The following is a 13636-nucleotide window of genomic DNA, read 5'->3' on the forward strand; positions in this document are numbered from 1 at the left end:
CTTTGAATTGTTTTATATGAATGGTGATTCTAAATGCTTATTTACAGTTGTGTTATTGTGTATGCCTTTTGTTTGAACCTAAATATTGGAATGAAGGCTCACTGAATTAATTCTACAAATTTATCTGCTGCCATCAGAGACTTTCACTTTTTATTCAGCTAAAAAGTTCAGTTGATCAGTTAAAGTTTTAATACTGTATCCTCAGCATACACTTATCTTGCCATGGATGATAATTTAGCAACAATGAATGAGGAGGTACATGTTTATCATGGGTTTCAGTGAATAAGGGAATATTTTTCACAAAAAGTAAAACTAAAATAGTTCCTGATATGACACATACTAGATAGTTTTAAAAATTTGTTGCCTTTAGATTATAGATCTGCACGCATCTATGTTAATTACATTCAAAAATTATTTTTGCATTGTTACCTTCGACCTCTGATTCTGCAGCACAAACTATGGGGCTGAGTGTAGTTCTTTCATAACTTCTGCGCTACATATAAGCTTCATCTTAATCCACCTGAAGTCTGTCTTGTCCTTACCAATGCATGTGTTTTCCTGAAATCTTCAATTTCACCCTCAAAGACATAATTTGTTTTCTTGGGAGCCCTTGCTCCATTTTCTTTCTAATGTACTGGAAGCCACTTTAAACTTGCACCCAACAAGTTTAACAGGCTAAACAAGAAATGCTGGAACCACTCAGGAGGTCTGGCAGCATCTGTGGAAAGAGAAGCAGAGTTAACGTTTCGGGTCAGTTCCGAAGAAGGGTCACTGACCCGAAACGTTAACTCTGCTTCTCTTTCCACAGATGCTGCCAGACCTGCTGAGTGGTTCCAGCATTTCTTGTTTTTATTTCAGATTTCCAGCATCTGCAGTATTTTGCTTTTATTATTATTAAGTTTAACAGGCTTTCACTTTCAGCTTAACTGAACCTTGAAGTTGGTTCAAAGTGACAGGAAGTATGGCAGGTCCTTAAAACAGAGGTGGAGAGCACAGTAGATGAAAAAGGCAAAGTTTAAAAAATGTAGTTCTGTGTGAGAAGGAAAAACAGCCTGGGAGAAAAGGGATATAAAATGCCTTTTAAAAAAGAGAGAAAAGTGGATTAAGATGAAATTGAAATGTTGGAAGATGCTTGTGTTCGTTGTTTGAAACTGGAATGACTTGATGACCTGTTACTGAGGGAAAATTAAAGGTATGTATACTTCATTGTAAAACCCTATTGTGGCCTTGTCCACAAGTATTCATCCCCAAGGCACCAGTGTACAATTAAAAATAAAATAACTTTTTAAAATGTTACTTTATAGTCACCCAGTTGAAGCTGCTATCTTCAACCACTTGCTAAGGCTAGAGAATTGAATTGCTCAGCTGTAGCTCCTTATGCAAGTTAGATATAAAATATAACCTTGCAGGGCTACATTTTGTGGATGTATATTTTAGGTTGAAGACATTAATTTTTCTGTATCTGAAGTTCCAAATGGGATCAAAAGCAGGTCAGCAGATCTTGTCTCCCAGTGTTTAAATTGACATTTATTTTATTCAGTGTCATTTGCTGGAATTCTAGATTATTTTCCTTTCCAAAGTTGTGATAGGTAGTCCAAAATTATAACACTAATGTCACATCACGTGCTGTTTTTGTCAGCTTTCCCACATAATTTTGAAACTTGCACAAGAATCTGGATATTTAAAAAAACAAATCTGGCACTGCAGGGACTATTCATAAACTGAAGTAACTTTTTAAGATTGGATACTTAATTCATATTTCACTTATCTCTTTTCACTATTAGTATATGCTGAAATGTTTTGCACTTAGCTAACCAAGCGCTCGTTACTTTTCTTCTTTTTCCTTTTTAGCCACATTTGATGGAGAGAAACACACTGTGAAGCTTCCATCTGTAAATAGCGTCTCATTTGTATTGAGATTTCTGGAGAAACTGTGTTACAGTCTGCAATGTGAGAACCTTTTTAGCAGCCAACCTTTCAGCCCGTATATAGGAAATGCATACAGTCCAACAGAATATGAGAGAGTTAAATCAGGTAAAGAGCACTCCATTTCAATTTAAAAACAGATGCACTATTATGATTTTTAGATTCAAACTGCAGATTTTGTAAATACTAATCTGCATGATAGACATCTAGCACTTTGTTTAGTTGGTTGCATTTTTTTTCCTGGAAAGCTAAAAGTGAAAATATTGAGTACAAAGTGAAATCTGGATTGGCAAATTGAAGTATATTTACAAATATTAGTGAACTGACTGCATCCTTACCAGCCACATTTTCTTATTTTTGGTGGGATGGTTGGAAATAAGGAAAGCTGTATTGATTTCATCCTAACTTTCAGTTTGAATGCCCAATATTTTCTTAGTTTCACAATCTAGGTTTCTCTTTGTCTTGTCATCTTATTCATTTTTATCTCCATTCTCAGCTCTCCAATCACAATAGTGCCTAGTTTTGGGAGATCAGGTGTTGGCAACTATGTGAACTCAGTGGAAGGTTGTGAAACCTAAGCATGCATTTTCCAACCTGAGAAGAAAACTTTGTGTGTGACATGATTAATTCCTCAAAGGAAAACTTGCCGGTCTGAAGTGTTGATTCTCTGGTTAAAGTACGATATAGATTGGGACATGACTGGCTCCCGAGTAGCTCCCAAGTGGAACTTGACCACATTTGCCTGCCATTTTGGTGAGGTGATTGTTTAATATCTTCAGTGCCAGTTTCCAGACATTCTAAACAAAAAGCTTGTTCAACAGGAATAATTTACAGCTTTTAAAAGTACTGTTACTTTGTTAATATAATATTCAGAGTTTATATACTAAGATTTAATGCTGCTGTAAGAGAAGGTTGAGAGGAGATTTGATAGAGGTGTTCAAAATCATGAGGGATCTGGACAGAGCAGATAAGGAGAAACTTCCCTTTTTTAAAAAAAACATAGAGGCTGCAAGTCAGTAATGAAGCAAAATTGGAACAAAGTAAACTTGCTGCAAATTGTCTTGTTTTACCTAGCCCATCCGCAAATTAATTGAGTGTGACTGTATGATGAGGTTCACTGTTAACTTTGCCTGCACTACATCTGTGCAGCCAGCTTGAATTGGGAATTGTATAATTAAAGCAGCAATGCTATTATGTCTCATTTTAACTTTTGAATTCTATGGGATGCTCAAATTGAAATCAATGTTTTTGTTCATTATATGTAATTAAGAGGCACTTAATGTACATGGAGCTTGTTTGCTTCTGAGTGTTTTATAGTTTAAATGAGAAATGTTCATCATTGTTCAAAACTGTAGAACACTTTTTGAGATTTTATAACATTAGGCACAAAAGAACAATTCTGCAATGTGCGTACATGGTATCACATTACTGAGGATGACTGATCATTACTTAATCGGTAGATCACGAGACCTGAAACGAAAAAATACAGAATGGGACAATTCATAGTCATTTGAATTATGCCAGAACACCGAAGCCTCTTTTAAAAATAGCATTTATGTTGAGTGCCCCAAAAGGCAGGTGATCAGGGCCCTTCAGTGCAGGATTACTGGGAAATTAGTGCCAAACCTTATACCAAATCCGCATGATATGTAGGGCTATAGTACGTGAAAAAGACACACCAGATTAATCATGTAATGCGTAAAGGAGAGCAAGTGAAAAAGTTGGGGTTGGAAGTCACAGGTTAGCAGGGTGAAATCTGTGTGATCAGTCAGTCCAACTATGGAACACTGGAAAAAAAAGACTCTTGGAGCCTGTATTCTCCCACTAGTTCTGAAGAAGGGCCACTGACCTGAAACGTTAACTCTGCTTCTCCCTCCACAGATGCTGCCAGACCTGCTGAGTATTTCCAGCATTTCTTGTTTTTATTCTCCCACTAGTCCCTGTTATAGTCACACACAAAAGGATGCCCAAAGTCATGAAAAAAACTGGACTACTTGTAGACTGCCCTAAACAGCACTGCAGATGAAATGCATACTTGGGGAACTAAAATCAAAATACTGCTGATGCTGGAAATCAGAAACAAAAACAGAAAATGCTGCAAATACACAGCAGGTCAGGCAACATCTGTGGAGAGAAAGATGTTAACTTTCTAATGTTTCATTAGAGCTAATGTTTCAGGTTGATGACCTTTTGTCAGAACTCAGTGGACTAGCAAATAAGGTCAGAATAGGGAAATTGGTAAAGAGATAGAATTAAAGGCTCTTTATCGGAATGCACGCAGCATTCATAACAGGATGGATGAACTGAAGGCACAAATAGAAATAAATAAGTATGATATAATGGCCATTACAGAAATGTGGTTGCAAGGTGACCAAGACTGGGAACTGAGTATTCAAGTGTATTTGACATTTCGGAAGGATAGGAAGAAAGTAGAAGGAGAAGGGGTAGCTCTGTTAATAAAGGATGAGATCAGTACAGTAGTGAGAAATTATATTGGCTCAGAAGATCAAGATGTAGAATCAGTTTGGGTGGAGTTAGGAAATAGCAAAGGAAAGAAGTCACTGGTGGGAGTAAGTTTATAGCCCCCCTAACAGTAGCTACACTGTAGGACAGAGTGTAAAACAAGAAATAATGGTGGGTTGTAAGAAAGGTATTGCAATAATCGTGGATGATTTTAATCGTCTTCAAGATTGGACAAATCAAATTGGCAAAGGTAGCCTTGAGGATGAGTTCATAGAGTGTATTTGGGATGGTTTCTTGGCACAATACGTTCTGGAACCAACCAGGGAGCAGCTTATTTTCGATCTGGTAATGTGTAATGAGGCAGGATTCATTAATGATCTCATAGTAAAGGAACCTCTAGGCATGATCTTATGATTCTGTTGTCCAAAGCTTAAGAAACCCGGCATTGCCTTTTGCAGGATCACTGGAGTGTAACATTGTGTAGTCTAAAGAAAGAGTTCAATTAATTGACCAGTGCCAAGATTTAAAACGAATAGAAATTCTGTAAGATGCACAAAGTATGCTCCCCAATCCTCCTCAGAGTAGTAATCCCATACTCTTGTTTGAAATGTATTTTAAGTAGCTGATTATCACCTGGTATATACAAAGTAGTGAAAAGAAAAGCTTGGTTTGATTTTCTTCTATTTGCATGCAGGAAAAAGCTCTCCAGTTAATTTGTTCCCGGGGCATTTCCTGCCACCGTATAGTTTAAGGCTCTTGTATGATCAAAGAGAACTGTTCCCCAGTAATTGGGGGAACACCATTGCTCCTTTGCCAGCTAATTACTAGCCCCTCCCATTTATAGTCAGAATGTAAGCATTACAGTAAATGGATGTATTAGATGAAAATCCTAATGGAATATAGAGCAAACACCAAATCATAAGGTTATGGGGGCTACTGTAATTTGGAAGATTAGAAATAGGTCTGGAACTGCAAGCCAACTTCTCCCTTCTCTTTTTGTTTGGGTACATGCTTCCCTGTGCAGTGGAGAGTTGGAATCACTAAAGTCTAATATGAACTCATTTGTTCTATATAAATTGTTATTTGCTAGTCACATTCCCAAAGGTACCATTCATTACATATCACAGAAGTACTTGGAGGTAAAAGATATAATGTAAAATTTCATTTAGCGAATGCTGGCTTTGCTCCGAAATGAATTTTACATAGCCTCATGAACAGTACATGAGAGAAACCTTGTAACAGAACTGTACCTTGGGAATTATCCACATCCTGAAATATTTGAATCTTAATTTAGTTAATTAATTTAAAAGGAAAATAGGTCTCAATATCTAAGAGAATTTGGAGTCTCAATTTCTTTATTATAATTAGTGTTCTCCCTCAATTGTGCCCTGTTCTCCTTTGTATAAACAATAACCCTTCTGAAGTGAAATCAATGAGTGTGTAACATTAGAGTAGCACATTTCCTACTCTAATGTTTACTGTGTTTACTGACTTTATATTCATGACTCATGAGCTGCAATGGCTTGTTTGACTTCAGTACTTGATGCTGAAGGTTCAGTTGTGATGGAAAATAGTGCTGCATTTTTTGGGTAAAGAGCATCAGGGAAGGAAATAATGCTAATAGTGCCTGTTGAAGTTTCCTGTTAGCTTAAAAAAAAGATGGTGCCACTGAACCCCATTTTCTACAAATATCCTTCGAGAAGGTTCCATTTAACATGGCTAAACGTTTTTTTCCCTGCATCTAAGGCAGTCACAAAGTCTGATAATCACTTTTATACACACTGTGAATATTGTCAAATAGAAACTTTATAGCTAATTCTGTTGATTGAATTAGTTTAAGCTAACATTTTTGAAGGAAGGAAAAATACTGAAGATGATAGAATTCTGAAATATAAACAGAGTATACTGGCAATACTCCAGTCTGGAAGCATTTTTGGGGAGAGAAATGCAGTTAACATTTCAGGTCACTGACCTTTCATCAGAAGTGGAAAATGTTACAGATATAACAGATTTTAAGCAAGGACAAAGGAGGGGAGAGGAGAAAAGAACAAAAGGGTAGGTCTGTGAGGGTGGAATTGAAGAGTCTTTAAATGACAAAAAGGATGATGGTGCAAGGCAAAAGTGGGTGGTAATGGGAAAAATAAAGAAACAAACGATGAAGTTAGAGGAACTGTAAATGGCAACAGCAAAATCAATGCCAGCATCTGCTGTCTGAAAGAAATGGGAGCAGTGGTTATCTGGAATTGTTGAACTTGATGTTCAGTCCGGCAGGTTGGATAGTGCCTTATTGAAAGATGAGGTGCTTTTCATCAGGCTTCCATTAAACTTCATTCGAACAATGTATGAGGAAAGTTCACGGGGTATCTGTCAAGACCCAATCCATCTGCCACAGTTTTACCCACTCATTTAATCTATCAATATCCCTTTGTAATTTTATGCTCCCGTCTAAACTACTTAAGATGTCACCAATCTTTGTCTCATTGGAAAACTTGCATATATGGCTCTCTATTGTGTTTGCTAAGTCATGAATAAAAAGTGAATAGTTGGGCCCCCATCGCAACTCTTGAGAACATACCCATTATCTCTACATTCTGCCATCTACTGCCTAACCAATCTCATAGTCACGTCAACAATTTACTTTCAATTCCATGAGCTTTAATTTTAGCTATCAGTCTTTTACGTGGAACTTTGTCAAGTGCCTTTTGAAAGTCCATGTAAACTACATCCATAGACATTCCTCTGTATACTATTTTAGTTATTACCACAAAAAATTCAATTAGATTCAGTAGACGTGACCTACCCTTTACAAATGCATGTTGACTCTCTCCAAATAGCTGAAATTTCTTTAAGTGCTCAGTCACTCCTTAATGATAGATTCCAATAACTTACCCCACAACAAATGTTAAATGAACTATCCTGGTTTCTTTCTCTCACCTTTTTGTTGCGAGACGTTTTGTGCTAGGAATACCAAATGTTAAAATGTATTCCTGAATTGCTTCTGGTAAGTACTGTAGTACTACTGTAAAGTAGAATGGGAAAAAAATTCATCTGTAAAGTTCAATGCAGAAAGGAAGCAACTTGAAAATAAATTGTTAATCACATAGGAGGAAGACATTGAGCTGCAGATGATTCTATTGCCCAGTTATAAAATGTTTCTAGGTTGTGAACATTGCTTGTGTGCAATTCAGTAGGATTATTTACATTATATTACATGTCTTAAATGAAGCACATTAGAATTGTAAAAAAAAAGCAGTGTGTTTTGTTGTGAAAAAAGATGTGAATAGAAATCTGAAGGTGTTGAGTTGCTCTCCCATCACTGAGCCACAAGGTCCAAGTTTGCATATCTGTTTGATTAGATATAATAGCCAAGAGGATAGAGTTGAGCAGCAGATACTTTACCTGGGGATTCAGAACATAGTTGAAATCCTCCTACTTCAATGATGGCACCAATGGCAGAAGGAAATTGGTATTTTTATACGACTGTTGAAAAGTGAGTCAATATGAGGGAACTGAGGACATCGCATAATAATCCTAGCTATTCGACTATGGTGGTGAAGTTTTTATAGCCTACAGTTACATTGGTTTGGATGAGCATTGGAAGGATTCAATCTTGGTAGTCTGCATCATATAGGTTTCTATCTGTTGTAAGAGGAAAAAAGAGCAAATCAACTCTTTCCATTTGTTCTGCTGGACCTTGCACAACTGAAAGGGTGGTACTGACCTGGCAGACCTGCATGAATACAATTTTATCAACTACAGAGCACATGATAGCTGCCCAGTGAGGACTTCCCTGTCAACTTTCCCTTTCTGTGCAACATGGCTCAGTTCTGCGACTGAAATTTCTCATATTTGATGAAATTGTGTCATGTTGGGCCAAAACGTCACATCCTCTTTGAGTTTAGTTATAAGTCCTTTCATATTCAGCAAAAGAAATGTGTATGTTAACATGAAATAATTAAATCAACCTAAATTATGCTGCTAAGCAGTGTTCAAATTTCTGAATTAAAAGCACAGTATCTCATTGGTTCCTATGAGAGTGTACCTGTCAGCCCCTATAGAATTCATCTTACTATTTGTATTGCTTTGAATGGTTGGACCTCTGCAGACGCTATGAATGATAAATAGAGAGCAAAGCAGGACTTCCATCTTCATGACGCAGACTGTGTAACCAAATTACAGTAAAACATCAGAACACAGCCATACATTCCCTGCTTTTTCAAAAATTCACAAAGAAAAGTCAAACATCTGGATTGATTCAAGCCAATCTGTAAGCTCCCATGTGAGCCTACAGTTCTGTATATGACATTGACTAAAGAAAATCAAGACCTGGCAGTGGACCTTCAGATGTGTGTAAGTGGGGGAGAATCTTCAGAAATCTATTTGGAAAAACAATGAATGAGTGGATTATAATTCAGGTTTTCAAAACAATGCCTATATTGAAGTGTAACACAATGTGGAAATAAATGTAAAATAAAAGCAAAATACTGCGGATGCTGGAAATCTGAAAAAAAAACAAGAAATGCTGGAATCACTCAGCAGGTCTGGCAGCATCTGTGGAAAGAGAAGCAGAGTTATTGTTTCGGGTCAGTGACCCCGTCACTGACCCGAAACGTTAACTCTGCTTCTCTTTCCACAGATGCTGCCAGACCTGCTGAGTGATTCCAGCATTTCTTGTGGAAATAAATGTGTCTGTTACTTGTCACAAAATGACACAATGTGCTACCCAACAAAGACCTGATCTGCCACTTTTAGGCCTTCCCGCCCCCAATCACTCAAGTGATGCTGCCTGTGTCGCAGAGTGACTTGGTTTATTTTATGGAGACCAAGCGGTAACAGTATTTTTGGCATATAACACTTAAATTTTCCCAATTACAACTTGAAAGAACATTTTGGATAGATAGTACTTCCCTTCCTACTAAAGGAGAATATTTTCACACTTAAAGGTAAATATTTTAAGGTTCTGACCAAGTTCAGTAAGTAAATTCAGCAAAAAGTGCAAATTGGAGAGTGCCACACCTCCCTCTATATCTCACTTCCAAGCTAATGCTACTCTGAAGCAAGGCTCTGTCAGAAGGTGAGTCTTGGAAAATTTACCTCTTAGTTGTTCATGTATGCCATTGACTTATATTTAGTTGCTAGCTCAGTTTAAGATTTGAGAAAGAAACTGGATTGATTTCACCTTTTTCCTCATAGACAAAGAGTAGGTAATGAAATATTGTCTGTGATTCTGAAGCGAAAATTAGATGATTTAACAAATTGGTCTTCTGTTAATCCTATATTCTGGGTTAATCAGGTGAATGGCTGAGATTTTAGTTTTCTATTGAAAATAATGACATGACTGCTGTAATGTACTTGTGACAAACACTGCAACCCTTTCTCTTAGCCAAAGAAGAGACGTCAGATCCAGCCACACTAAACAGGGGATTAAAACGATTTCAACAGGAATCTGCACCGTACTCTGCTCCCCTCTCTCCAAAACTTCCTAGAACAGAGTCTCATCCTTCAGAAGGTACTGTATAGCTAATTAAAGGTGATCCATTATTTGATCCTTTATACATTGAATAATTAATTGCATATAGTTTAAAGGAGACCAATGTCAATGCAAGCACCAAAAAGTATACTTACCCTAGATAAATCATAAATACTCCTAGCCCCATTTTTTTCTGTACAGTGTTTTTGCTAAATATAGTAACAAGACATCCTTCCCATGTGGAATCCTACATAAATTTTAAGAGAAGCACACAATAGATTAACGAGTCAAGGAACCTTCCTTGTGGTGTGCCCATTTCATTTGACTGGTGCCACTGCCATTGATGTACTTCATTGTTTTCCCTGAATATGTAATGACTTAGAAATACTTGACAGAGACTGGGATGGAGAGAAGGAGGGCGGAAGTTGGTATATAACTCCATTAGTTCAATCACTTGTGATCTGTTGTGTATGCTATTTAATTTTCATGCTCCGAGGCTGAGTGAACAGAAAAAATTGCTCTTAATGGTTGAAGTAGAAAGCTAGGCTAGAATATATTTTAAAACAATCATTTATTTTGATGTTTAAATTGTATTTGGCCAACTTAGTGTTTACAAACTCCAGAGAAAATTTTCAGTTATAATCAGGTGGTCTCTGCACGTTGTGAATTTACTGTGCATCTGCTGCTGTAAATATTGAAGCTGAAATACACGCTTTTATATTGCATCATACTTTCTCTCGTGTACACTGGTGTATATATAAATATTTATTGATACATATATCCAATAAGTATTGCATTTATTCTGTGTTCCTTTTGTTGGCAGTAATATGTTTCTTCACCCTGCAGCTCTGGGGAAAAAAATTGAAATTAACTCTTAAGCGTTTTAGTAGTTTTCATCCTGTGGTTTAAAAACTTCCATTGATATAGCACAAACTGCACCTGACTAGAATTATTGATGTATGTTTGACATTTTTGTTTCATGGCAAAATTACCTCTTATGTTCAATAGTAATTTTAGTTTAAAACAAAAACTGGAGGTGATATCTAGGGAGTTATGTTATAGCAGGGGTGTCCAACCTTTTCATGTGGGGAGCCACATTACAATTTTTGTCTTACATGGGGTGGGGGGGGTGGAAAGATAAAGGCATTAAAAATTTATCTTACTATTAATCAAAACAACACGTGCATTTTGTGAAGAAGCTTTAAATGAGAAGACTAATTTATTGACTTACTTTCTCTTCACTGTGTTGGACACTGATTTACTGAGATACCTCGCAGTTTTTTTTGCTTGCATGAATAGTCAATATCTGCCCGCACAGTTGTCCTAGTGATGCGGAGTATTCCGGATTGATGTCCTTCTGTCAGGAGTGCTCTTGATCGCTCCATTGTCCCTCTACTCTCCTCTCCTCTCCTCACCACCTCCTCTCCTCTCCTCACCACCTCCTCTCCTCCCCCCCCCCCCCATCTCTCTCTGTGTCATTCCAATTATTTTTAAAGCCCGCCAGACATCCCCGAATCTGTCCGAAGTTCAGAAGCTGCTGTTCCCACTCTCAGCACCCATCAGTTGTGAATATGGAAAGGAGCGTTGATGAGCGTTAGATAAAGATCTGAGATTGGAAATTCCAATTCAGCTGTGAAATGGACAGTGCAATTTTTTTTTAAAGCCAGTCTGGTTGGAAAAAAGAAGCCAATGGAAAATTTTTCATCTCTGAAATTACCCATCACAGACCCCTGGTGAGGATGAGGAACGGCCAGGTACAGTTTACATCCAAGGGCCGGGTGGAAACCTTGGGCGGGCCGGATCCTGGCCCACAGGCCATATGTTGAACAACCCTGTGTTAAAGGATAAAGTAAGGTTAAATCAAATGAATTCTGGTGACTGGAGCCCATACGGACTATTGTCTGCTGCACTACTTTGCTTAGTATCTTCATAGCTGCAATCATTCTTGAAAGAAGGCGAGAAATCTACCTTTTTGGTTAGTACTTGTCAGCAGGTAGACCTGACCGTGTCAAGATTGGTAGTGGTTCTCTGCTCTACTAAGAAGAAGGCAATGAATTGAAACAATTGGTATTTGCACCTAATTGTAGTTGTGGAGCCAGTTTATCCATCATAGTGTTTAAATGATGAATTTGCTCTCCCAGTGGCTCAGCTCATTGAGCAGGTGAGTTGCTGAGCCATACAAGCCTGAAAGTCTCAATGGAGCGCTAATAAGGATGCTAATGTTATCTTTAGCTCCCCGAAATTAGGGATGGAAAAATCAGCCAGAGTTCCTGCTTCTGATCACCATCCGGTTACCCCTGCCCAAAGTGCACAGTGGGAAAACACAGGATCAGAATAGGGTATGATGTACCCACCAGCGGCTGATACTCATTGCTAAGTTGGCGGTGTTAATTTGCAACACAATTGGGCTGGACCAGAGTTCTGATTGGTCCCCTTGGAGGGCAAAACAAGCCCAACAGTTTTAAATAAAGACCGCAATTGTTGACAACGCGATCGGTAGGTGGCGCTGTTTTGGCACATGCGCAGATACAGCATGTGCCACGAAAACGTCACAGCCTGCGACTGTAGCAGCTGCCAGGACTAAAGATGGCGCTGCTCAAAAAATCACAGAGATGAAATCTAACAAACACGTGGCAGAATACAATGGCCGGAGCGCGGGGAGACCAGCGGTAGCGGTGCCGGGGGGAGGAGAAAGAGGGAGGGAGCGGGAGGAGAAAGAGGGAGGGGGGGGAGGAGAAAGGGGGGGGAGGGGAGAGGAGAAAGGGGGGGAGGGGGAGAGGAGAAAGGGGGGGGAGGGGAGAGGAGAAAGGGGGGGGAGGGGAGAGGAGAAAGGGGGGGGGAGGGGAGAGGAGAAAGGGGGGGGAGGGGGAGAGGAGAAAGGGGGGGGAGGGGAGAGGAGAAAGGGGGGGGAGGGGAGAGGAGAAAGGGGGGGGAGGGGAGAGGAGAAAGGGGGGGGAGGGGAGAGGAGAAAGGGGGGGGGAGGGGAGAGGAGAAAGGGGGGGGGAGGGGAGAGGAGAAAGGGGCGGGGAGGGGGGAGGGGGGAGGAGAAAAGGGGGGGAGGGGGGAGGGGGGAGGAGAAAGGGGGGAGGGGGGAGGGGAGGAGAAAGGGGGGGGAGAGAGAGAGAGGGGAGGGGGGGGAGAGAAAGGGAGGGAGGGGGGGAGAGAAGGGAGGGGGGAGAGGGAGAAGGGAGAGGGAGAAGGAGGGAGGGGGGGTGAAGAGGATAGAGGGAGGGGGGGAGAGGGAGAAGAGAGGGAGGGGGGGTGAAGAGGATAGAGGGAGGGGGGGAGAGGGAGAAGAGAGGGAGGGGGGGAGAGGGAGAAGAGAGGGAGAAGAGAGGGAGGGGGGGAGAGGGGGGGGAGGGAGAAGAGGGGGAGGGAGAAGAGGGGGAGGGAGAAGAGGGGGAGGGGGAGGGAGGGGGGAGAGGATAGAGGGAGGGGGGAGAGGATAGAGGGAGGGGGAGAGGATAGAGGGAGGGGGAGGGAGAAAGGGGGGGAGGGAGGAGGGGGTGAAAGGGGGAGGGGGAGAAAGGGGGTGAAAGGGGAGAGGGAGGGGGGGAGAAAGAAAGAGGGAGGGGGGAGAAAGAAAGAGGGAGGGGGAGAGGGGGGGAGAAGGGGAGGGGGGAGAGAGAAAGAGGGAGGGGGAGAGAAGGGAGGGGAGGGGGGAGAGAGAAAGAGGGAGGGAGGGGGAGGGGGGAGGAGCAGCGGAACGGAAGAGAAGTGCCTTTTTCTGTGCATGCGCCTAAACACAACAGCAAAAGACTTACTGGCCAGTCCCTA

The 13636-nt window shown here is 40.4% G+C and overlaps 1 protein-coding gene across 13 annotated transcripts in view; it reads left to right on the plus strand.

Annotated features, from left to right (window-relative positions):
* The window catches only part of scml2 (Scm polycomb group protein like 2), a 204282-nt gene that overhangs the window by 177749 nt on the left and 12897 nt on the right, over positions 1 to 13636 (plus strand). For 12 of the 13 annotated variants that reach the window (XM_068040397.1, XM_068040385.1, XM_068040395.1 and 9 more), the window contains 2 exons: positions 1852 to 2034; positions 9773 to 9898. In XM_068040397.1, the coding sequence (XP_067896498.1) occupies positions 1852 to 2034; positions 9773 to 9898 (309 nt within the window). The remainder of the gene's footprint in view (positions 1 to 1851; positions 2035 to 9772; positions 9899 to 13636) is intronic. The other variant, XM_068040391.1, reaches the window with a different exon arrangement.

Source organism: Heterodontus francisci, chromosome 10, assembly GCF_036365525.1.
Source record: "Heterodontus francisci isolate sHetFra1 chromosome 10, sHetFra1.hap1, whole genome shotgun sequence".
NCBI lineage: Eukaryota > Metazoa > Chordata > Chondrichthyes > Heterodontiformes > Heterodontidae > Heterodontus > Heterodontus francisci.